General features: G+C 45.6%; 2 protein-coding genes and 1 long non-coding RNA gene across 4 annotated transcripts; 1 reads left to right on the top strand and 2 right to left on the bottom strand.

The window, feature by feature from the left end:
- Positions 1 to 956: 956 nt before the first annotated feature.
- Positions 957 to 1,505, top strand: LOC109779662 (BTB/POZ and MATH domain-containing protein 2-like). The gene has a single exon (XM_020338315.1). It carries the CDS (start codon positions 957 to 959, stop codon positions 1,503 to 1,505), a length of 549 nt encoding a protein of 182 aa, XP_020193904.1.
- Positions 1,506 to 8,704: 7,199 nt separating this feature from the next.
- LOC141027401 (uncharacterized) lies at positions 8,705 to 9,750 on the bottom strand (the record flags this gene model as incomplete). The annotated part of the gene is made up of 2 exons (XM_073504431.1): positions 8,705 to 8,751; positions 8,859 to 9,750. Coding segments are annotated over 2 exons (939 nt in total), but the record flags the coding sequence as incomplete, so codon positions are not given.
- Positions 9,751 to 13,209: 3,459 nt separating this feature from the next.
- On the bottom strand, positions 13,210 to 14,477 carry LOC109779657 (uncharacterized). Of its 2 annotated transcripts, XR_002236885.3 has the most exons (4): positions 14,320 to 14,476; positions 14,149 to 14,210; positions 13,889 to 14,075; positions 13,210 to 13,432 (listed from the first exon to the last, which is right to left on the bottom strand). It is a non-coding gene; the product is annotated as an uncharacterized lncRNA (long non-coding RNA). The 2 variants fall into 2 exon arrangements; XR_012189695.1 differs by having other exon boundaries at positions 13,889 to 14,210; positions 14,320 to 14,477.
- Between the last annotated feature and the right edge of the window lie 11,543 nt (positions 14,478 to 26,020).

Below are 26,020 nucleotides of genomic sequence, written 5' to 3' on the forward strand. Positions count from 1 at the left end.
CTAGCGGATGACTTATATGAGCAGAGAATCTTTGTTGCGTCCGATTGCAGGACTGCTGTTGAAGCAATCAAAGGAGGAACGTCGGCGTCTTATGGAGCGGTGGCACATGAAATAACAGAACAAGCTAGGCTTTTTTTACTTCTTGCATTTTCATTCATGCATTCCGAACCTCGAATTACGAGGCACACAACCTCGCGAAGCATGCATTAACGCTGGGGATCGGCCACCATGTTTGGTTAGGCCACCCCGGTGATCTTTTGTTCGTCCCTGTAAACATTGTGACGGTCTAATAAAGCTTTCGCGAGTTTGTCTCAAAAAAATGTAGAAAAGTCAATAAAGTCTGGCTGTCTTTGCTAAAAAAAAATGTAGAAAAGTCAAGCTGCAAGAGGTGGATGTAGATTCGACGTGTGTGAACAATTTGATGTAAATTTAGGTTTTATCATGTCTTATGTTCGATCTGACGTGTTTTCTCTAGCTTTTGGATAAAGACGGGCCATTTGCTAATCAGAATCCACAAACGAAAGTAGAGGTAATTTTCTTAACCCAAATAAAAACATAGGAATAAATTTCTTCACAGCAAAAAATATCTTCAGCTAGCGAAGCCAGACCGGTTTGCTGTGACGAACCAAAACTTGTTTCACACTTTTTATCAATCGGAGCCGCAGGGTATGAAGGGTGATTCGATCTCCACGACCAAGGTAGTTAAACACGGCGCCGATTCGTGTGCTACGCATGCACGCGCAGTCAACACAGCTCTCCGTGTGCGCGCGTCTCCTCGATGAGCCGTCCGACTGCTCGTGTGACGCGCCTGAGTAATGCGATTATGCGAACATCACAGCAGTACGTACACTACATAAGAACGTCACTAGCTCCACCTCTTCTGCCATTCTCCATTTCCACCGGCTAGCATGCTACCCATCACAGCACTAGTTCTCTTCTGCTGCTTCAGGCCCGCCATGTCCGTCGTCGGCGGCGAGCCGTCGCTGTCCGCGTCGGCCATCGTCGCCCCGGCCGTGTCCGGGTCGCACGTCCTCCGCATCGACGGCTACTCCCTCACCAAGGGGCTCGGCAACGGCAAGTACATCGCCTCCGAGGCATTCGCCGTCGGAGGTCATCGATGGCGTCTTCTCTACTACCCCGACAGCCTCGACTCGAACGACTCCGACTGGATCTCCGTCATGCTGCACTGTGATCAGGCCGATGATCTCGATGAGGTAAAGGCCAAGTTCACCATGAGTTTGCTGGACCAACATGGGAACCCTGTGCCTTCCTACAGCAAGACCAGCCCGCTGTGCAGCTTCTCCGGCAGTCAATCGTTGCAGTGCCTTGCGACGGGCTATCATCTCATCAAGAGGAGCGAGCTTGAGGGATCGGTTTACCTCAAGGGCGATCGTTTCAGTGTCAGGTGCGATGTCACCGTGGCAAAGGAGATCTTCACCAAGGCCATCCCGGTTACGAGACAGTTTTTTATCTTCACCGTTCGTTATGATTGTCCCGCTTCGTGATCCGATCCCTGGTCTGGCACAACTTCTGATTTGCAGTGCTACAATCCTTTGTATTACTGCAAACTGACGCATGCATGAGCCACTGTATCCACGTGAAAGAGAGCTACCTTCTGTTACATCCCATTACTGCACACCATTGGCTCTTCTGCATGTGTGAAGATTTATGCTCTTAGGAGTGAGACTTTTATCTCTCAGAGAGGTGCCATGAGAGAGAAGGGAGAAAGAGCAGTTGTGTCAGAGAGAAAAGAGAGCAGAAAGAGGCATTGCGTGTGTGAGAGGGAGGGAGAGAGAAGAGAGAGGTGATACAAGAGCAGAATACTACGCTGTAGTCAACTGCGCTGTTGTTCCATCTTACTAGTAAAAACAATAAACAAAGTAGGATGCTGCATTGGGCCGATCAACGCTAGAGTAGGCATGGGATTGGGAGGTCACATGACTACAGTGGTATGACCTGCCACATTTGTCGGGAACTTCTCTGGAAAAAGGTGTTGCTGTTCAGTCCTATACATGCACCCTAATTAAAGAATAAAATAGGTTGACAAAGTTGTCTGATGCACTGCAAATGGCCTGATTCCAGTCAGAACCAGCACGAATCTTAGCGAGAATGCACGGTTTGATAAAGGGGTGCCGGGAGTCCCGGAAGCTACCACACCTTTTCGTTTAATCAAAGTTGTTGATGCGTCGCATGCGTCATGTTCACATGAAAGAGAGTCGGAGAATGGATGCATCGGGCATTTCTTTCCTTTTTCCTTTCAGAGAGAAGGTTGAGGACTTTCTTTCCTTTTTCCTTCTGACTGAGAGAAGGTTGAGGAGGTAATAGGAGCACCACCCGCCGCCGCATGAATCACCTGAGATCACCGTCGCCGAGGGCGTAGACGGCAACAAAGCTGGGCCTTTTGGGGCTGAATAAGAATAGTTGTGTTGGTCCATTAGTTGGATCTGAGTGAAGTATTCTATACATGGCCCAGGCACGGGGCCAACATATCTAGGGTTTTAGGACCATGTTTGTTCTATAGAAAAAAAGGGTATAATACTCTGAATTTGTGTTCTAAAACTGGTAAATACTTCCAAGTTTAGTTAAACAGAAAGAACACTTCCAATTGTAGTTAAAAAAGGAATACTTCCAAACAAGATAATGGAACTAGCAACAATAATAAAACTTTCAAATACGAGTTCTGGATTTGACCATAAAAATTTCAAATCTATGTTGCAAGCATTTTGAATTCACTTAAGTGGGGAGCAAATGCGGCATATCACATGAACTGCTCGGGGCCCAATTAATTAGTATACCACAATATATAGCTAAGTTGACTGAATTTGCAAATTGAATAAGTCGATTTTATGCAAGGGGGAACGGTTGGAGGAGAAAGAAAGTTGAAGGAAGAAGAAAAAAGAACAGCCATTGGATTTATATCTAATGGCCTAGAGCCCTAGAAAATTGACTTACCTAAAATAAACTTTTGGGCGACTGACGTATAACTGGTCCCTATAATATACCTAGTGCATTTTTCGTTCTACTTAAACCAGCTCTTGTTCCACTTTTGCGCCATGTCTGTTGGCCAAAGGTAACCCAACAATATGCACGAGAGGACATCTATATTCCGAACAAAAAAGTCAAGGCACACAGTCAAGAGGCTGGAGAAAATAAATAAAAGATACACTACTGTTGTTAGCTAGCTTTTTTATGAGGGAAGCCAAATCTTTATTGCTCAAAGATCCCAGAGTTTGCAATACAAAAAGAATCGTGGGGTTGTCCCATCCAAACATGGCGACCGATTCTAAAGACTTCTAGTACTTGGCTAACTACTTCCCACATGCATGCTAGATATGTTGAATTTTAGATGAGCCCTGGGCCGATATAAACCATATTTCCTTGTGGGGTGTCATGACATGGTGAGAAGTTTAGTCCCACCACATTAGTAAAGGATTGTTGAGACTTTTTTTATAAGGGTTTCTCTTTTAAATGCCATTGAAGCTTGAGAAGAGGAGTGGTACATGCTAGCATCATCATTTATTCGTGGATTAAGTTAATAAAAAAGTAATAGTATATCTAGCAAGATACACAAGGAACAATTATTCAATATTTTTTTCATTCATTTGTTAGCATGCGAGCAGATAGAAATTTAGCCCTCGAAACAATAGATTATTTAAATCTTCCTAAATATGGATTCAGGGAGTCTTATTTTTAGAATATTATTTTATGAGTCAGAATACATGGGCAACATGTTTCTTGATGAACTTCTCACTCATAGTGTTCCAAATTTTGTTTCATCTGCAACAAATGGGTTGATACGGTTTTTTAATACAAAGAATACTTGTTTTTCATTTTGAATTTTTAAGACAATATGCATGAAACTAATGATAATGGGGCAGCAAAAGATGCATAGGTGAAAATAGATTAATATATAGTGTGGGGGGGGGGGGGGGGGGTGCAAAGTGATGATACATCGACAACAAAGAGGTTGTTTGGTCGAATAAAACAGATCAAGAAGGCATCTTTTCTTGTTAACATGTTGGGGTGGAGAAGGACATGTATTATGTATAGTAATAGAACCAACTGAGTAAATAGGGGAAACCACTTCAATTAATGACTTTATATGTCATTTTGTTCTACCAAACTATCGAGTTAAGAGTAGTTCGGGCTGCTATTATTTTCTATCACATAGTTCCAAATGTTAGACATGAACCTTTTTTGAACATTTATTCATTATCCACTACGATCTACTTGAGGAAGCCCTCCCTTTGTGTGTGCGCGCTATGGTTGGGGTGGGAGGCTAGTATTATAAGTTATATGTAGTGCCCAGATGGTCTTCCCTTTATTGTTTAGCTACCAAGTACAACTCTCATTCACTTTCCTCCCTCCTTATCTATGTATGTATAGCTTGAGACTTCCTTCCCTTTTTAATATTATACTATTGCAGTTCTAGTCGCACGCATGGTGCTTACCTCTTTACAAAACTCTTGCCGTACCTATACAAAGTGGGTGAAATTGACGTCATTATTCACAAGTAGTATCATTTGACATTTAGTCATTTCCATAGTGGTCCAGCGTAGGCTAAATTATCCAACGGAAATGGAGATGATTATGATACATAGAAAGAAACTCACTTGCTTGGAATGAGCGGCACTAGGGAAGTACATGGAACCCATTTATTTTTTCATGGGACCAATACATTCGTGATCTCTACGGGGTTGTTGCCATGCTTAGGGGCTCTTTTGGAACAGGAGTATTTATGACCTTTTTGGATTGAAGGATTTTCATAGGAACTTTGAAGGATTTGAATCTTACGGATATTTTCCTATGGAAGCCCTTTGGGCCATAGGACTAGGGTTTTCGAATTCCAATGGAAATCATTCATATGCCCCCATACCATAGGATATTCCCAGGGTTCGAATTCCTATGGACTTCATTTCTATGCCCCCAACATTAGCTCAAACTTCATTGGGGCTCGGGGTTGAGATGCTACATAGTGTGAATTCCTATAGAATTTCAAGACAGGAAATTTTATGAGAGATGCTCTTGTCTCGTGTGATAGATTGCTTTGGATCGGGGTAGGCTAGATCATCCGGTAAACCTACCTTCTGCTTGTCCAGACGAGGAACTCCCGGTGCCGGCCATGGTGACGGTGGCCAGTGATGGCAGAGAGTGGATGGCGGTGGCGGTGGAACTTCCTGTGAGCACCGCGCTAACCCTAGATCGGTAGGGAGTGTCGGTGGGGATTGTGGCAGCGATTAACCTCGTAAGTCGTGCCCCGGCCCCAACCTCTGTTTATATAGCGTGGGTCACAGGGGCCCACCAACCATAATGGGTTGGGCGCCCCCGATCAGGGCGCATTGACCAAGGGCCTGGCAGGCCGTTGGGCCTGCACAGAGGAGATCAACCTAACATTCTCCCCCTTGATCTCAACACTTTTGACCTTATACTTTCTAGTATATTTGTTTCATCACACATTGATACATAGAGCATGTTTCATCGTCATAGCTCAATTGCTGATAGAATCATTCAGCTACAACATACGTTTTGTTCAGAAACAAATTCTGTTCCTTTTGGGTCTATCCAGGAATCATAAGGCTTTCCCTTAAACCCATGCCGGCTAAGTGTTTCTTGAACACATTGGGTGGTAAGCCTCTCGTTAGCGGATCCGCAAGCATATCTTTTGTCCTTATATGCTCGAGACTTATAGTTGATCCTGGATTTTATCTTTCACAACATAATACCTTATCTCTATTGTTTTGGCAGCATTACTCGACTTGTTGTTGTGAGCAGAGAATACTGCGGGTTGGCTGTCACAGTACATCTTTAGTGGTTTGTGAATACAATCTACCACTTTCAAGTCGGGTACAAATTTCTTTAGCCATATCGCCTGCCCCGTGGCTTCGAAGCATGCTATAAATTCTGCATACATCGTGGATGATGCAACTATCGACTGTTTGGAGCTTTTCCACGAAATAGCTCCCCCAGCGAGAGTGAATACGTATCCTAATGTGGATTTTCTATCATCTTTGTCCCCTGCAAAATCTGCGTCTGAATACCCTTTTATCTCTAGGGAATCACATCTCCTATATATTAGCATGTAGTCCTTCGTGCCTTGCGCATAACATAATGCTTTCTTTACCATCTTCCAGTGCTCTATGCCTGGATTCTCTTGAAATCTGTCGAGTACCCCGGTGATAAAGGCTAAGTCAGGGCGAGTGCACACTTGTGCATACTGTAAGCTGCCAACTGCCGAAGCATATGGTACTGCTTTCATTTGATCGATCTCGTACTGGTTTTTGGGACATTGGAATTTCCCAAAACTATCGCCCTTGGCTATTGGAGCAGGTGTGGCTTTACTCGCATGCATATTATACTTTTTAAGAACCTTTTCTAAATATGCTTTCTGCAATAGTCCTAAGACTCCATTGTTCCTATCTCGGTGAATTTCTATGCCCAAAACATATGATGCTTCACCAAGATCTGTTATGTCAAAATTTGAGGATAAGTACTTCTTTGTTTCTTGTAGTAGACTAACATCACTACTAGCAAGCAGGATATCATCCACATACAAGATTAGGAAAATATATTTCCCATTTTTAAACTTTGCATAAATGCAATTATCCTCAATATTTTCTTAAAATGCAAAACTTTTAATTGTTTCATTAAACTTTAGATACCACTGTCTAGAGGCTTGTCTTAATCCATAAATGGATTTCTTCAGACGGCATCCCATATTTTCCTTGCCTTCCATGATAAAACCCTTGGGTTGTTTCATGTAGACCTTTTCTTTTAAATCCCCGTTGAGAAATGTCGTCTTTACATCCATTTGATGTAACTCTAAGTCAAAATGAGCAACTAATGCCATTATGATTCTGAAGGAATCCTTACATGAGACTGGAGAAAATGTCTCATTGTAATCTATCCCTTCTCTTTGTGTAAATCCTTTTGCCACGAGTCGTGCTTTATACTTTTCTACATTCCCTTTAGAGTCATACTTAATTTTGTAAACCCATTTGCACCCTACTGTTTTGGCTCCTTTAGGAATTTCCTCTAAGTCCCAAACATCTTTGGAACTCATCGATTTCATCTCGTCTTCCATTGCCTTCATCCACTTCGATGAATGAGGGCTTCTCATGGCTTCTTCATATGAGGTGGCATCTTTTTCCATATGAACCATTTCTGTGTTATAAACTTTAAAGTCAGTAGAAATAGGTGACTTTCTTGGTCTTGTAGACCTTCTAAGGGCCGCAGTTTCTGGCACATTCTCTGCCTCAACTTCTGGCACTTCTTCTAAAATTTGTTGCTGCACCTCCCTTTCATGCTCAACAACGGCTTCAATCGGCTCCTGACGGACAGGTTCTGGGTCTACTCCCATAGTTGTCATGGGTGGAGTTGCAACTGGTAGTGAGAAAAATGGCTCCTGAATCATCGAATTAGGTGCATGCACCCTCTTCTCCTCAAGATCAATTTTCTGAGCTACCAAGCTCCCCCTCATCATTTCGTCCTCTAAGAAGACTGCATGTCTCGTTTCTACAAACTTTGTATATCTATCTGGGCAGTAGAAATGAAAACCCTTTGATCTGTCTAGATAGCCAATGAAGTGGCAACTCACTGTTTTGGGATCTAACTTTGCAATGTTTGGATTAAACATTTTGGCCTCAGCAGGGCACCCCCACACCCTGAAGTGTTGTAGGGAGGGCACCCTTCCTGTCCATAGCTCGTACGGTGTTTTGGGCACCGACTTGCTTGGTACTCTATTGAGAATGTGAATGGCGGTTTTAAGCGCTTCCATCCATAATCCCAATGGCAAGTTGAAATAACTCATCATGCTGCGCACCATATCCATAAGTGTACGGTTGCGCCTTTCAGCTACTCCATTTTGCTTAGGCTCGCCCGACATTGAATACTGGGCTACTATGCCAGTCTCCTGCAAGAACTTTGCAAAAGGTCTAGGGACTTGGCCATATGGAGTGTGCCGACCGTAGTACTCTCCCCCATGGTCGGACCTTACTATCTTTATTCTTTTATCATGCTGATTTGAACTTCAGCTTTGAATATTTTAAATTTATCCAATGCTTCATATCTTTCTTTGATTGGATAAATATATCCATAGCGATAGTAGTCATCTATGAATGTTATGCACGAGTCATATCCATCCACACTTTTCACCGGAAATGGTCCACAAATATCAGTGTGAATGATTTCTAGTGTGCCTGTGCTATGGATTGCACCTTTTTTGATTTGTTTTACATACTTTCCTTTAATGCAATCTATGCATTGTTCTAAGTCTGAGAATTCTAACGGAGGAAGAATTTCACTTTTGACTAATCTTTCTATTCTCCCCTTCGAAATATGGCCCAAGCGACAGTGCCATAATTTCGATGAGTCGAATGTTCTCTTTCTTTTCTTTTGTTCTTTATTCGACACGGAAACATGTTCATTCACATTGCATACAGAATGCACTTCTTCACAAAGTGATAACAAATAAAGCTCATCGTGTAGTAAAGCATCACCCACATAAGCATTATTATACCATATGGCACACTTGCCATGTCCAAAATAACACTCATAATTATCTTTGTCCAAACATGAAACACTAATTAAGTTTCTATTACATGAAGGAACATAAAGAACATCTCTAAGTAGAAGCTTGAATCCATCAGCTAACTCCAAGGAGATGTCGCCGACAGCTTCAACTTCCGCTTGAATTCCATTAGCTACTTCAATGCCTCTTTCTCTTCTTAGCGTAGTCTGGGTCGAATGGAATCCCTATAAACAATTTGCAACATGAACAGTTGCTCCTGAGTCAATCCACCAAGTAGATTTCGAAAACTGTGTGTACAAGGATTCATTAACTAAGGAAACAATGTTGTTACCTTGCTTTGCCATTAAGGACTTTAGCCAGACAGGGCAGTCTTTCTTGTAATGCCCGGTCTTCTTACAGTGGAGACAAGTGTCTTTGTCCACTGGGAAAGGCTGTTGCTGACGCTGATGCTGATAGGGAGCTTTTCCTTGTGGCTTTGAAGGAGAACTTTTGTTGTTTTGATTGTAATTCTTTTTCTTGTGATCCTTCACATAGTTGAGTGAACCACCATGTGAGACTTTGAGTCTGTCCTCTTCTTGGACACACATTGCTATTGTCTTTTCAATGCCCCATGTTCCAGGTGACATATTGTAGTTTACAACAAAAGTTTCAAACTCCTTTGGCAGTGAGGCCATGACCAGATGGACCAGGAGCTTTGGTTTGATCTCCAGATCCTCATCCATGGGCTTTAGCTTTGCTACCATATTGCTCATCCTGAGGATGTGCTCTCTTATTCCATGACTACCACCTGTGTAGCGTTCTGTCACCAGTTGCCCTAACACCTGGGTGGCATATATCTTTGAAGAGCCAGTGAATTGGCTCTTTATCTTTGTAAGCAACTCCCCTGCGGAAGTGCACTCGGCAATGGAGCCCACAATGGTGCTCTCAATTGTATTCTTTATAAATGCCATGCACTTTTTGTTTGCATTGACCCACTTTTGGTTTTCTATGATGTATGACATCTCCAAAGGAGCATAATCCCCCTTCTTTTTAGCCCACGTAGCATCATCATCAGTGGCCTCTCTTACTGGCTCTGTAGGTCTGACCGGCTGTGGTTCATCCAGAACCCAGTCCAGATCAGCACAGACAAATGCCAGTTCAACTTTCTTCCTCCACTCAGTGTGATTGTCACCTCTGAGTGTCGGAACATCTTTTAGGCAACTCATCAAGTGAAAGCCTCCTGAAATCACAATTTAAGTGACATCAGTATAACAATCATATGCATTAATCTAACGTTGGTCAAATTAAACATACAATTGTCTATGCAATTAAATCTATATTACCGTTGGGCAAAATATTAGAAATAAATGCACCTTTAAATTTCAATAAAACATGATCATGTTATTAACAACGTTGGTCATAAAAAATAACATAATCATATTCATTCTAATAATCACTTTAACATGCTCTTAAAAACATAATTCTATCTAAACTTTTATTTTCTTTGTAAATGAGCACTATTAATTATTTACGCAGTGGAAAAACATGAATAAAAAATCATGAACTTTTTACTCTTTACAGAAAAATTTTCTTTGACCAAATAAAAAATTCATGAACTTTATTATTTTCTTTGTAAAATTCATGAATATTTCTTTTTCTGAAAATTTTCTATTTCCATTTTCAGAAACTTTTTCTGTTTACTTTTCTATTTTCTAAACAAAAAATTCTCGTTGGAAAAATAATTCGCATAGAAAAACTATTTGTGAGATCTGCCCAAAAAACTGGACAAAATTCACCAAAAAACTGCTCTATAAAAACAAATAACAGAGAAAGCTCTTTTTCGCAGCCCAGCCCACGGCCTGCCTACTGGGCGCCGTACAGCGCGCTGCTGCGTGCCTGAGCTGGCCGAAAACGGCCCAGCGGCCCAAGGCCTCGCCTGACTTTCGGCCCGAAAGCCCAGGGGAGCTAGGGTTCGTCTCGTGGCTGTTGATCGCGATCGAACGGTCCACCGCCGTTTCTGCTGGATCAAAACCCAGTGCCTGTCGCCTCGATCGAACCCTAGCCCGCACGCGCCGCTCTCGTTCTCTCTGCACCCGCTGGCGTGAGCACGGGGCTAAGCCCCGGCCGCCATGTCCGGCAGCCGCCGGCTGCGACGGAAGCCACCGCGCCGCGCGCGCCTGCTCTTCCTTCCCCTTTCTCATTCCACTTCTAAAACCGCCTCCTGTTACAGAGAGACGCCGAGTGGCAGCGGGTTAGGGCCCCGCCGGCGGCCGGCGACGGCGTCGCCACGGCGCCGCGCGAGCACCCTTTCTTCTCTTTTCTTCCTTAGACAGAGAGAGAGTGATGCGCGACGAGGCCCGAGGCCCTTCTCCGGTGAAAACTTTGCCCTGTCTTGTTAGGGTTCTTTGGGGAGGGATTTACTTTTCTTTGTTGTACCGAAAATCTAGACCCAATCTGGCTGATACCATTGATAGATTGCTTTGGATCGGGGTAGGCTAGATCATCCGGTAAACCTACCTTTTGCTTGTCTAGACGAGGAACTCCCGGTGCCGGCCATGGTGACGGTGGCCGGTGATGGCAGAGAGTGGATGGCGGCGGTGGTGGAACTTCCCGTGAGCACCGCGCTAACCCTAGATTGGTAGGGAGTGTCGGTGGGGATTGTGGCAGCGATTAACCTCGTAAGTCATGCCTGGCCCCCACCTCTGTTTATATAGCGCGGGTCACAGGGGCCCACCAACCATAATGGGTTGGGCGCCCCCGATCAGGGCGCATTGACCAAGGGCCTAGCAGGCCGTCGGGCCTGCAAGGAGGAGATCAACCTAACATCGTGCACATGAGAAAACACATGAATTTTGGAGGATCGATGAATTTTAGACGACGACAAAGCTGGGCCTTTTGGGGCTGAATAAGAATAGTTGTGTTGGTCCGTTAGTTGGATCTGAGTGAAGTATTCTATATTTGGCACATGGACGGGGCCAAAGTATATAGGGTTTTAGGAAGTACCCTGTTCCTTCGATAGAAAAAAATGTATAAATACTCTGAATTTGTTTTCTAAAACTAGTAAATACTTCCAAGTTTAGTTAAACAGAAATAACACTTCCAATTGTAGTTAAAAAGGGAATACTTTCAAACAAGATAATGGAGCTAGCAATGGTAATAGAACTTTCAAGAAGAAGTTCAGGATTTGAGCATAAATATTTCAAACCTATGTTGCAACCATTTTGAATTCACTTAAGTGGGGAGAAAATTCGGCATATCACATCGACTACTGCGGTCCCAATTAATTAGTATACCACAGTAGCTATATATTAAGTTGACTCAGTTTGCAATTTGAATAAGTCGATCTTATGGAAGGGGGAACGGTTGGTAGAGGAAAAAAAAAGACATCCATTGGATCTTTATCTAATGGCCTAGAAAACCGACTTCACTAAAATAAACTTTTAGGCGACTTACGTATAACCGGTCCCTATAATATACCGAGTACATTTTTCGTTCTACTTAATCCGGTTCTTGTTCCAGTTTTGCGCCAAGTCTGTTGGCCAAAGGCGGCAATATGCACGACAGGACATGGGTGCATAATCAAGGCGCACACTGTCTTAAGAACAAAAATCAAGGCACACGACCAAGAGGCTGGAGAAAATATAGAAAAGATATGCTGCTGTTGTTAGCTAGCTGCTTCACGCATGCATGCTAGACTAGAAGTAGGCACGCGCTTTGCTGCGCCGTTTTTCCCACAAACACATAAAACCAACGGGGAAAGCGCATGCCATTGGACATGCCACCAACCATGTGAAACAAACGCCCAATAGTCAATGCCAAAGAAAATAAAATTCTTCTCCTGTTAAGTGTATATGTGTGCATGACGTACATTGTGTTTTGTTGGTGTTAGGGAAATATGCAACCTGATATTTGTTAGGAGGCCAAAGTCCGGAAAATGCGAATGGAGGCCGAGCATCAGGTAGGCCGGTATCCTGGCCATTCACATGCGCTAGGGATGTGTGCCCTCCCGGTATTTTTGGTTCCTGCTCCCTCGTATCGCTGCACCATCGCGTGTATTGAGGGCAGGCCAGCTAGCACAGAGGTACAGAATCTAGGCATTTGAGTAGTTGTTCTCGGTCCATTCGACTCCACATCCTCTCCATACTGAGCAAGTACATCTCCAAGGGGCACAGTCGAAGGAATCCCCGCAGGCACGGCCGACCACCAGCTCAGTTATCGCACACGTGGATTAACTGTGTCCAGCAGACACATAAATAACCAAATCATTAGGCCGCCTAAACAGCCACTCACCAAGATGATGTTGATTTTGAGACTGTAAAACTAATTAACAGGATTAGGGGCAAATGCCAAGTTGCGCATAACAACAATGACCGAGTCAGGTCCATGCTCATTCCACGACATGGATGAACTCGAGCCAGCATCACTGAAATTTGTCTAATCACTGGCAATCTGACAGCGTTAACTAACAGCCTAATTGAGATTTTTCTGAATGTTGCATAAACTAGTGGTTAAACAAAGCCGGCCTTGCAATACAGTAGCTGTAAAACTATTACCATGTTAATGAAAATGATTTGTACATTTAATGCATCGACATTAACACACAAATCTTCTGATCGTCCCACGTGCCATTTGCACAACAATCAGGTGCACGTCTGAACTTAATTAGGATTGGTAGGAGCAATCAACGAATTATCACACACGGGTTCAACAAATTGCCTTCATATCTTTTTTATGTTCCAATAGAACCAAATCATTTGCATTTTCTAACAATAGAAAAAAAAAACACCATTAGCCACGAAAACACCAAACACCATTAGCCATGAACAAACTTCCAGCTTGGTTATAAATAACCTAATTGATATTTCCAAAGTACTCTTTCTGTTTGGATCAACCTCACGCTTCACTGCTGCTACCCCCATCCCAAACCTGGAAAAAAGGAACGGTTTGCTCAACAAAGGTAGCCAAGCAGCAAAAGCAGAGATAGTACGTACAGAATTTTTTAGAAAAGCTATAGCGAGACATAAAAAAATTATTGAACACTCCAAAATTGGAAACAGATGCCTACTAAACATTACTTGACATATCCTTGACGTAAAAGAAGTCACAAAAAAAAATTTCGTTGTAAGCATAGATTCAGGTTGCAATTAGGACTTAGTTATCGGCTAACTATTCATCCGAAGCAAACACCGTGAACCCTATTTTACAGAAACGGGTAGCACACCAAACCTCAATTAACTGGCCAAAAATTTCAGAAAACAACTACAGTTAACTAAGCACTGAAATTTACATTAGTCATGGATCAAACAATCTGCTGCAGTCATTGTATACAAGGGAAGTTTTCGTTTTCATGCATCGAACAAGGAGGGAAAAAATGAACAATACCTCCAGTCCAGCCGTTGGTAGCTTCAGATCACACCTGAATCCCGTCAAATTCAGGGGGAATCTAACGCTTTGCCTGGCGCCGCCTAGTTTCCCGGCACGTCAGATTTCCCCATTGGCGATGCGAAGAGAAGCCTGCTACTCGACCGGCCTCATCACGGCTAGAGGGCCAGTGTCCAGAACTGGCAGCCTACGGACGAGGAAAAGGAAAACCAAAACAATAAGAACAGGCTGTAGAGGAGAATTAGTGGGAAACACGTCACCTGCACTCTCCAGGCCGAGGGACTTCCATAGACTCCGGCGTGGTGAAGCAGGTGAACTGGATCTGAAAGAGGAAGCAGGCGGCGTGGTCAACCAAATCCAAATCCACAAAGTATGCCGGGGGATTAAGCACGTCAGGACATCAGGATGAAGGGGGGAAATAATATACATACCTGTCGGAGTCCACCCCAAACATCTTGCCGGAGAGCGACGGCGCCCCGTCGGCCTTGGGAGAGACAGGGGAGCGGAGAAGAAGAGTTGTTCCGTGGCTGGGGTAATTCCACGAGGTCAAGGATAACGGCAGGAGGCGGCACACGAGCAGGATATGGGCCAAACATGTACGCTGGGCCGATGTATTCCGGACCGTATATTGGATGCCTAGGCCGACAGCAGCCTGTCAAAAGCCTGGCGCATTTCAGATCCCAAAACTCATTGCACGGCCCAGATACCGGCCTACCTGGTGCTCGGCCTTCAAAAGCCTGCACTCGCCAAAGTCATCATATATACATGTACAGAGAATGCCAAGAGGCTAGAATACAAAAGGTCAAAGGCCAACATCAATATAACTCTAACACACCCCTCAAACTCATGGTGGATCCACAACACTGAGTTTGGAGAGGTGAAATCCATGCTGCGCTCTAGTCTGGGCCTTCGTGAAGAAGTCTGCTAGCTGTAACTCGAAAGGCACATGCTGAAGACCAATAACATGATCTTGCACAGCAGCGCGCAAAAAAGGCATCAACACCGATATGCTTGGTAAGCTCATGCTTTACCGGGTCCCGCGCAATACTGATAGCACCTGTACTGTCTGACAAGAGGGTGGTAGGTGTAGTAACAGAAACGCCAAAATCCTCCAGTAACCATCGTAACCAAGTCACCTCTGTCGTCAGAAGAGCCATAGCTCGCAACTCGGCCACTGCACTCGAACAAGAAACTGCAGTTTGTTTCTTCGTCTTCCAGGCAATAAGAGAACCACCAAGAAAACACAGTAAGCATAAAGTGAACGGCGGTCCAAAGGATCACTAGCCCACGTAGCATCCGAATAGGTCCGGAGCTGTAACGAGCTGGAACGGGGGAAAAAGAGACGACGAGAGATCGTGCCACGAAGATAGCGTAGAACACGAAGAAGGTGACTATAGTGAACTGAAGTGGGAGCAGAAATAAACTGACTCAGAATATGGACAGGATACAAGATATCCGGACGTGTGACAGCAAGATAGACAAGACTTCCAACAAAATGACAATAACGCGTCGGATCGGACAAGGGCTCCCCATCAGAAGCACGAAGGTGAAGATTGAGCTCCATAGGAGTCTCAACAGTGCGCTCATCACTAAGAGCCGCACGAGTAAGAAGATTTTGGATATACTTTTCTTGGGAAATATAAAAGCCATCAGAGGTGGATGAAACCTCAATCCCAAGAAAGTAACGAAGATGACCAAGATCAGACATAAGGAACTGCTCACTGAGGCGGGCCTTGACAGAGGCAATGTACTCAGAATCGTCGCCAGTGATGATCATGTATCAACATATAGAAGAAGAAGAGTCCTACCATGAGCAGAAAGGTGGACAAACAACGCTGGATCATGAGCACTGGGCAAAAAACTAGCGGCAGTCACCATAGAGGCGAAGCGCTCCAACCAAGCACGAGGGGCTTGCTTAATTAAGGCCATAAAGAGAGCGACAAAGACGACAAACCATGCCATCAGGAACAGAATACCCTGGTGGCGGCTGCATATAAACCTCCTCACGCAACTCACCATTTAGAAAGGCATTCTTCACATCAAGCTGAGACACAGACCAATGGCGAACAGAGGCCATGGCAAGAAGTGTACGGACAGTGGTCATATGGGCCACGGGAGCAAAAGTCTCATCGTAATCGCGACCATGCTCTTGCTGAAAGCCACGAGCCACAAGGCGAGCTTTATAACGCTCAAGAGAACCATCAAAGCGAGTCTTTATCTTATAGACCCACTAACAAGTGATGGGACGAACACCGTGAGGAAGAGAAACTAGATCCCACGTGCCGGTGCGCTCAAGAGCAGCAATCTCCTCTGCCATCGCAAACTGCCATTCAGGATGCACAATAGCATCTCGATAAGAAGTCGGCTCAAGAACAGTTGAAAGACCATAGCGAGAAGGAGAATATCGGTCAGGGGGCGGACAAGGACGAGAACGAAGACCATAAGTCAGCTGAGAGGAGGAAGACGACACACCAGAAGTAGAGAGCACATCAGTAGACTCATTCACAATACGTGGACGTCGAGTATAATGAAAAGGAAAGGAGGGAAGAGGTGGAATCACTGAAGACGGAGACGGGGAATGTATCAATGAAGGTGGAGATGTTGGGAATCGTAGCATAATTTTAAAATTTTCCTACGCTCACCAAGATGCATCTATGGAGTCTACTAGCAACGAGGGGAAAGGAGTGCATCTACGTACCCTTGTAGATCGCGAGCGGAAGCGTTCCAATGAACGTGGATGACAGAGTCGTACTCGCCGTGATCCAAATCACCGATGACCGAGTGCCGAACGGACGGCACCTCCGCGTTCAACACACGTACGGTGCAGCGACGTCTCCTCCTTCTTGATCCAGCAAGGGGAAAGGAGAGGTTGATGAAGATCCAGCAGCACGACGGCGTGGTGGTGGATGTAGCGGGTCTCCGGCAGGGCTTCGCCGAGCTTCTGCCAGAGAGAGAGGTGTTGCAGGGGGAGAGGGAGGCGCCCAAGGCTGTAGGTTGCTGCCCTCCCCCCCTTTATATAGGCCCCTGGGGGGGTGCGCCAGCCCTAGGAGATGGGATCTCCAAGGGGGGGCGGCGGCCAAGGGGGGAAGGGGTTGCCTTGCCCCCCAAGGCAAGGGGGAAGCTCCCCCCTAGGGTTCCCAACCCTAGGCGCATGGGGGAGGCCCAAGGGGGGCGCCCCAGCCCACTAAGGGCTGGTTCCCTTCCACTTTCAGCCCACGGGGCCCTCCGGGATAGGTGGCCCCACCCGGTGGACCCCCGGGACCCTTCCGGTGGTCCCGGTACAATACCGGTAACCCCCGAAACATTCCCGGTGGCTGAAACTGGACTTCCTATATATAATTCTTCACCTCCGGACCATTCCGGAACCTCTCGTGACGTCCGGGATCTCATCCGGGACTCCGAACAACTTTCGGGTTTCCGCATACATATATCTCTACAACCCTAGCGTCACCGAACCTTAAGTGTGTAGACCCTACGGGTTCGGGAGACATGCAGACATGACCGAGACGCCTCTCCGGTCAATAACCAACATCGGGATCTGGATACCCATGTTGGCTCCCACATGTTCCACGATGATCTCATCGGATGAACCACGGTGTCGAGGATTCAATCAATCCGTATGCAATTCCCTTTGTCAATCGGTATGTTACTTGCCCGAGATTCGATCGTCGGTATCCCAATACCTTGTTCAATCGCGTTACCGGCAAGTCTCTTTACTCGTACCGCAATGCATGATCCCGTGACTAACGCCTTAGTCACATTGAGCTCATTATGATGATGCATTACCGAGTGGGCCCAGAGATACCTCTCCGTCACACGGAGTGATAAATCCCAGTCTCGATCCGTGCCAACCCAACAGACACTTTCGGAGATACCCGTAGTGCACCTTTATAGTCACCCAGTTACGTTGTGACGTTTGGCACACCCAAAGCACTCCTACGGTATCCGGGAGTTGCACGATCTCATGGTCTAAGGAAAAGATACTTGACATTGGAAAAGCTCTAGCAAATGAAACTACACGATCTTTTATGCTATGCTTAGGATTGGGTCTTGTCCATCACATCATTCTCCTAATGATGTGATCCCGTTATCAATGACATCCAATGTCCATAGTCAGGAAACCATGACTATCTGTTGATCAACGAGCTAGTCAACTAGAGGCTTACTAGGGACACGTTGTGGTCTATGTATTCACACATGTATTACGATTTCCGGACAATACAATTATAGCATGAATAATAGACTATTATCATGAACAAAGAAATATAATAATAACCATTTATTATTGCCTCTAGGGCATATTTCCAACAGTCTCCCACTTGCACTAGAGTCAATAATCTAGTTACATTGTGATGAATCGAACACCCATTGCGTCCTGGTGTTGATCATGTTTTGCCCTAGGGAGAGGTTTAGTCAACGGATCTGCTACATTCAGGTCCGTGTGTACTTTACAAATATCTATGTCTCCATTTTGAACACTTTCACGAATGGAGTTGAAGCGACGCTTGATATGCCTGGTCTTCCTGTGAAACCTGGGCTCCTTTGCAAGGGCAATAGCTCCAGTGTTGTCACAGAAGAGAGTCATCGGGCCCGACGCATTGGGAATCACCCCTAGGTCGGTAATGAACTCCTTCATCCAGACTGCTTCCTGTGCTGCCTCCGAGGCTGCCATGTACTCCGCTTCACATGTAGATCCCGCCACAACGCTTTGCTTGCAACTGCACCAGCTTACTGCTCCTCCATTCAAAATATACACGTATCCGGTCTGTGACTTCGAGTCATCCAGATCTGTGTCGAAGCTAGCGTCGACGTAACCCTTTACGACGAGCTCTTCGTCACCTCCATAAACGAGAAACATATCCTTAGTCCTCTTCAGGTACTTCAGGATATTCTTGACCGCTGTCCAGTGTTCCTTGCCGGGATTACTTTGGTACCTTCCTACCAAACTTACGGCAAGGTTTACATCAGGTCTGGTACACAGCATGGCATACATAATAGACCCTATGGCCGAGGCATAGGGGATGAGACTCATCTCTTCTATATCTTCTGCCGTGGTCGGGCATTGAGCCGTGCTCAATTGCACACCTTGCAATACAGGCAAGAACCCCTTCTTGGACTAATCCATATTGAACTTCTTCAATATCTTGTCAAGGTATGTACTCTGTGAAAGACCAATGAGGCGTCTTGATCTATCTCTATAGATCTTGATGCCTAATATATAAGCAGCTTCTCCAAGGTCCTTCATTGAAAAACACTTATTCAAATAGGCCTTTATACTTTCCAAGAATTCTATATCATTTCCCATCAATAGTATGTCATCCACATATAATATGAGAAATGCTACAGAGCTCCCACTCACTTTCTTGTAAACACAGGCTTCTCCATAAGTCTGTGTGAACCCAAACGCTTTGATCATCTCATCAAAGCGAATGTTCCAACTCCGAGATGCTTGCACCAGCCCATAGATTGAGCGTTGGAGCTTGCATACTTTGTTAGCATTCTTAGGATCGACAAAACCTTCCGGCTGCATCATATACAACTCTTCCTTAAGGAAGCCGTTAAGGAATGCCGTTTTGACGTCCATCTGCCATATCTCATAATCATAGTATGCGGCAATTGCTAACATGATTCGGACGGACTTCAGCTTCGCTACGGGTGAGAAAGTCTCATTGTAGTCAACCCCTTGAACTTGTCGATAACCCTTAGCGACAAGTCGAGCTTTGTAGATGGTCACATTACCATCTGCGTCCGTCTTCTTCTTAAAGATCCATTTGTTTTCTATGGCTCGCCGCTCATCGGGCAAGTCTGTCAAAGTCCATACTTTGTTTTCATACATGGATTCTATCTCGGATTTCATGGCTTCTAGCCATTTGTCGGAATCCGGGCCCGCCATCGCTTCTTCATAGTTCGAAGGTTCACCGTTGTCTAACAACATGATTTCCAGGACAGGGTTGCCGTACCACTCTGGTGTGGAACGTGTCCTTGTGGACCTACGAAGTTCAGTAACTTGATCCGAAGCTTCATGATCATCATCATTAACTCCCTCCCCAGTCGGTGTAGGCACCACAGGAACATTTTCCCGCGCTGCGCTACTTTCCGGCACAGAAGGGGTGACTATCACCTCATCAAGTTCCACTTTCCTCCCACTCAATTCTTTCGAGAGAAACTCCTTCTCCAGAAAGGACCCGTTCTTGGCTACGAAGATCTTGCCTTCGGATCTGAGGTAGAAGGTATACCCAATAGTTTCCTTAGGGTATCCTATGAAGACGCATTTTTCCGATTTGGGTTCGAGCTTTTCAGGTTGAAGTTTCTTGACATAAGCATCGCATCCCCAAACTTTTAGAAACGACAGCTTAGGTTTCTTCCCAAACCATAATTCATACGGTGTCGTCTCAACGGATTTCGACGGAGCCCTATTTAAAGTGAATGCGGCAGTCTCTAAAGCATAGCCCCAAAATGAGAGCGGTAAATCGGTAAGAGACATCATAGATCGCACCATATCCAATAGAGTGCGATTACGACGTTCGGCCACACCATTTCTCTGAGGTGTTCCAGGCGGCGTGAGTTGTGAAACTATTCCACATTTCCTTAAGTGTGTACCAAATTCGTGACTTAAATATTCTCCACCACGATCTGATCGTAAGAATTTTATTTTCCTGTCACGTTGATTCTCGACTTCACTCTGAAATTCCTTGAACTTTTCAAAAGTTTCAGACTTGTGTTTCATTAGGTAGACATACCCATATCTACTTAAATCATCAGTGAGAGTGAGAACATAACGATATCCTCCGCGAGCCTCAACACTCATTGGACCGCACGCATCGGTATGTATGATTTCCAATAAGTTGGTTGCTCGCTCCATTGTTCCGGAGAACGGAGTCTTGGTCATCTTACCCATGAGGCATGGTTCGCACGTGTCAAATGATTCGTAATCAAGAGACTCCAAAAGTCCATCTGCATGGAGCTTCTTCATGCGCTTGACACCAATGTGACCAAGGCGGCAGTGCCACAAGTATGTGGGACTATCGTTATCAACTTTACATCTTTTGGTATTCACACTATGAATATGTGTAACATCACGTTCGAGATTCATCAAAAATAAACCATTGACCAGCGGGGCATGACCATAAAACATGTCTCTCAAATAAACAGAACAACCATTATTCTCGGATTTAAATGAGTAGCCATCTCGAATTAAACGAGATCCAGATACAATGTTCATGCTCAAAGCTGGCACTAAATAACAATTATTGAGGTTTAAAACTAATCCCGTGGGTAGATGCAGAGGTAGCGTGCCGACGGCGATCACATCGACCTTGGAACCATTCCCGACGCGCATCATCACCTCGTCCTTCGCCAGTCTCCGTTTATTCCGTAGTTCCTGTTTTGAGTTACAAATATGAGCAACCGCACCGGTATCAAATACCCAGGAGCTACTACGAGTACTGGTAAGGTACACATCAATTACATGTATATCACATATACCTTTGGTGTTGCCGGCCTTCTTCTTTTCCGCTAAGTATTTGGGGCAGTTCCGCTTCCACTGACCACTTCCCTTGCAATAAAAGCACTCAGTCTCGGGCTTGGGTCCATTCTTTGACTTCTTCCCGGTAACTGGTTTACCGGGCGCGGCAACTCCCTTGCCGTCCTTCTTGAAGTTCTTCTTACCCTTGCCCTTCTTGAACTTAGTGGTTTTATTCACCATCAACACTTGATGTTCTTTTCTGATCTCCCCTTCCGCTGATTTCAGCATTGAATATACCTCGGGAATGGTCTTTTCCATCCCCTGCATATTGTAGTTCATCACAAAGCTCTTGTAGCTTGGTGGAAGCGACTGGAGGATTCTGTCAATGACCGCGTCATCCGGGAGATTAACTCCCAGCTGAGACAAGCGGTTGTGCAACCCAGACATTCTGAGTATGTGCTCACTAACAGAACTGTTCTCCTCCATTTTACAGCTGAAGAACTTGTCGGAGACTTCATATCTCTCGACCCGGGCATGAGCTTGAAAAACCAGTTTCAGCTCCTCGAACATCTCGTATGCTCCATGTTTCTCAAAACGCTTTTGGAGACCCGGTTCTAAGCTGTAAAGCATGCTGCACTGAACGAGGGAGTAATCATCAGCACGTGATTGCCAAGCGTTCATAACGTCTTGGTTCTATGGGATTGGTGCTTCACCTAGCGGTGCTTCTAAGACATAATCTTTCTTGGCTACTATGAGGATGATCCTCAGGTTTCGGACCCAGTCCGTATAGTTGCTGCCATCATCTTTCAGCTTAGTTTTCTCTAGGAACGCGTTGAAATTGAGGACAACGTTGGCCATTAGATCTACAAGACATAGTGTAAAGATTTTAGACTAAGTTCATGATAATTAAGTTCATCTAATCAAATTATTTAATGAACTCCCACTCAGATAGACATCCCTCTAGTCATCTAAGTGAAACATGATCCGAGTTTAACTAGGCCGTGTCCGATCATCACGTGAGACGGACTAGTCAAGATCGGTGAACATCTCCATGTTGATCGTATCTTCTATACGACTCATGCTCGACCTTTCGGTCCTCCGTGTTCCGAGGCCATGTCTGTACATGCTAGGCTCGTCAAGTCAACCTAAGTGTATTGCGTGTGTTCCGAGGCCATGTCTGTACATGCTAAGCTCGTCAACACCCGTTGTATTCGAACGTTAGAATCTATCACACCCGATCATCACGTGGTGCTTCGAAACAACGAACCTTCGCAACGGTGCACAGTTAGGGTGAACACTTTCTTGAAATTATTATAAGGGATCATCTTACTTACTACCGTCGTTCTAAGCAAATAAGATGCAAAAACATGATAAACATCACATGCAATCAAATAGTGACATGATATGGCCAATATCATCATGCTCCTTTGATCTCCATCTTCGGGGCACCATGATCATCTTCGTCACCGGCATGACACCATGATCTCCATCATCATGATCTCCATCATTGTGTCTTCATGAAGTCGTCACGCCAACGATTACTTCTACTTGTATGGCTAACGCGTTTAGCAACAAAGTAAAGTAAATTACATGGCGTTATTCAATGACACGCAGGTCATGCAAAATAATAAAGACAACTCCTATGGCTCCTGCCGGTTGTCATACTCATCGACATGCAAGTCGTGATTCCCATTACAAGAATATGATCAACCTCATACATCACATATATCATTCATCACATCTTCTGGCCATATCACATCACATAGCACTTGCTGCAAAAACAAGTTAGACCTCCTCTAATTGTTGTTGCAAGTTTTTTACGTGGTTTGTAGGTTTCTAGCAATAACGTTTTCTTACCTACGTATGACCACAACGTGATTTGCCAATTTCTATTTACCCTTCATAAGGACCCTTTTCATCGAATCCGTTCCGACTAAAGTAGGAGAGACAGACACCCGCTAGCCACCTTATGCAACTAGTGCATGTCAGTCGGTGAAACCTGTCTCACGTAAGCGTACGTGTAAGGTCGGTCCGGGCCGCTTCATCCTACAATGCCGCCGAAACAAGAAACGACTAGTAGCGGCAAGAAGAATTGGCAAACTCAACGCCCACAACTGCTTTGTGTTCTACTCGTGCATAGTAACTACGCATAGACCTGGCTCATGATGCCACTGTTGGGAATCGTAGCATAATTTTAAAATTTTCCTACGCTCACCAAGATGCATCTATGGAGTCTACTAGCAACGAGGGGAAAGGAGTGCATCTACGTACCCTTGTAGATCGCGAGCGGAAGCGTTCCAATGAACGTGGATGACGGAGTCGTACTCGCCGTGATCCAAATCACCGATGACCGAGTGCCGAACGGACGGCACCTCCGCGTTCAACACACGTACGGTGCAGCGACGTCTCCTCCTTCTTGATCCAGCAAGGGGAAAGGAGAGGTTGATGGAGATCCAGCAGCACGACGGCGTGGTGGTGGATGTAGCGGGTCTCCGGCAGGGCTTCGCCGAGCTTCTGCCAGAGAGAGAGAGGTGTTGCAGGGGGAGAGGGAGGCGCCCAAGGCTGTAGGTTGCTGCCCTCCCTCCCCCCTTTATATAGGCCCCTGGGGGGGGGGGGTGCGCCAGCCCTAGGAGATGGGATCTCCAAGGGGGGGGGGGGCGGCCAAGGGGGGAAGGGGTTGCCTTGCCCCCCAAGGCAAGGGGGAAGCTCCCCCCCTAGGGTTCCCAACCCTAGGCGCATGGGGGAGGCCCAAGGGGGGCGCCCCAGCCCACTAAGGGCTGGTTCCCTTCCACTTTCAGCCCACGGGGCCCTCCGGGATAGGTGGCCACACCCGGTGGACCCCCGGGACCCTTCCGGTGGTCCCGGTACAATACCGGTAACCCCCGAAACTTTCCCGGTGGCCGAAACTGGACTTCCTATATATAATTCTTCACCTCCGGACCATTCCGGAACCTCTCGTGACGTCCGGGATCTCATCCGGGACTCCGAACAACTTTCGGGTTTCCGCATACATATATCTCTACAACCCTAGCGTCACCGAACCTTAAGTGTGTAGACCCTACGGGTTCGGGAGACATGCAGACATGACCGAGACGCCTCTCCGGTCAATAACCAACAGCGGGATCTGGATACCCATGTTGGCTCCCACATGTTCCACGATGATCTCATCGGATGAACCACGGTGTCGAGGATTCAATCAATCCGTATGCAATTCCCTTTGTCAATCGGTATGTTACTTGCCCGAGATTCGATCGTCGGTATCCCAATACCTTGTTCAATCTCGTTACCGGCAAATCTCTTTACTCGTACCGCAATGCATGATCCTGTGACTAACGCCTTAGTCACATTGAGCTCATTATGATGATGCATTACCGAGTGGGCCCAGAGATACCTCTCCGTCACACGGAGTGATAAATCCCAGTCTCGATCCGTGCCAACCCAACAGACACTTTCGGAGATACCCGTAGTGCACCTTTATAGTCACCCAGTTACGTTGTGACGTTTGGCACACCCAAAGCACTCCTACGGTATCCGGGAGTTGCACGATCTCATGGTCTAAGGAAAAGATACTTGACATTGGAAAAGCTCTAGCAAACGAAACTACACGATCTTTTATGCTATGCTTAGGATTGGGTCTTGTCCATCACATCATTAGGATGATGTGATCCCGTTATCAATGACATCCAATGTCCATAGTCAGGAAACCATGACTATCTGTTGATCAACGAGCTAGTCAACTAGAGGCTTACTAGGGACACGTTGTGGTCTATGTATTCACACATGTATTACGATTTCCGGACAATACAATTATAGCATGAATAATAGACTATTATCATGAACAAAGAAATATAATAATAACCATTTATTATTGCCTCTAGGGCATATTTCCAACAGGAGAAGGGGAAGGTATCGGTGATGAAGGTGGAGAAGGTGAAGGTATCGATGATGAAGGTGAAGAGTCATGTGACGAGGGAGGAGAAGAAATCGTAGGAGAGGACAGTGTCGAATCTGGAACCGCGGGACGAGGAGTAGGAATACTGGGCACAGAGGGAGGTGTATTCGGAAACGTAAGAAAAGAGATATTCTTTGTGGAAAAGGCCAGGGAGGATGGACGCGGGTAGAAGGGACGAGACTCATCAAAGGTCACATCCCGAGAAATACGCATCCGACGACCGATGGGATCCCAACACCAATAGCCCTTATGCTCATCACTGTATCCGAGAAATACACACTCAACGGACTGAGCGGTCAGTTTGGTGTGTTCACGAGGGGCAAGAAAAACATAGCAAACGCAACCAAACAAGCGAAGCACCAAATAATCAGGAGAGCGACCAGAAAGACGCTCGAGAGGAATGCCACCCTGTAGAGCAGCGGATGGCTGAATGTTAATAAGATACGTGGAAGTGGTAACAGCCTCAGCCCAGAAGTGAGGCGGAAGAGAGGCGGCGATCATCATCGCACGCGCTGTCTCAAGAAGGTGACGATGCTTGCGCTCAGCCACACCATTCTGAGCATGAGCACCAGGGCAAGAGAACTGAGGAAGAGTACCTTGCTTAGCAAGGAATCCTCGCAGCGCATGGGAGATATACTCACCAGCTGAATCTGCGTGAATAACACGAATAGGAGTGGAAAACTGGGTTTGAACCATGGCAGCAAATTTTTTGTAT

This window comes from Aegilops tauschii, chromosome 7 (assembly GCF_002575655.3).
Source record: "Aegilops tauschii subsp. strangulata cultivar AL8/78 chromosome 7, Aet v6.0, whole genome shotgun sequence".
NCBI lineage: Eukaryota > Viridiplantae > Streptophyta > Magnoliopsida > Poales > Poaceae > Aegilops > Aegilops tauschii.

Excerpts from the sequence above, each read along its gene's own strand:
- LOC109779662 (XM_020338315.1), top strand. The coding sequence starts at position 957 with ATGTCCGTCGTCGGCGGCGAGCCGTCGCTGTCCGCGTCGGCCATCGTC.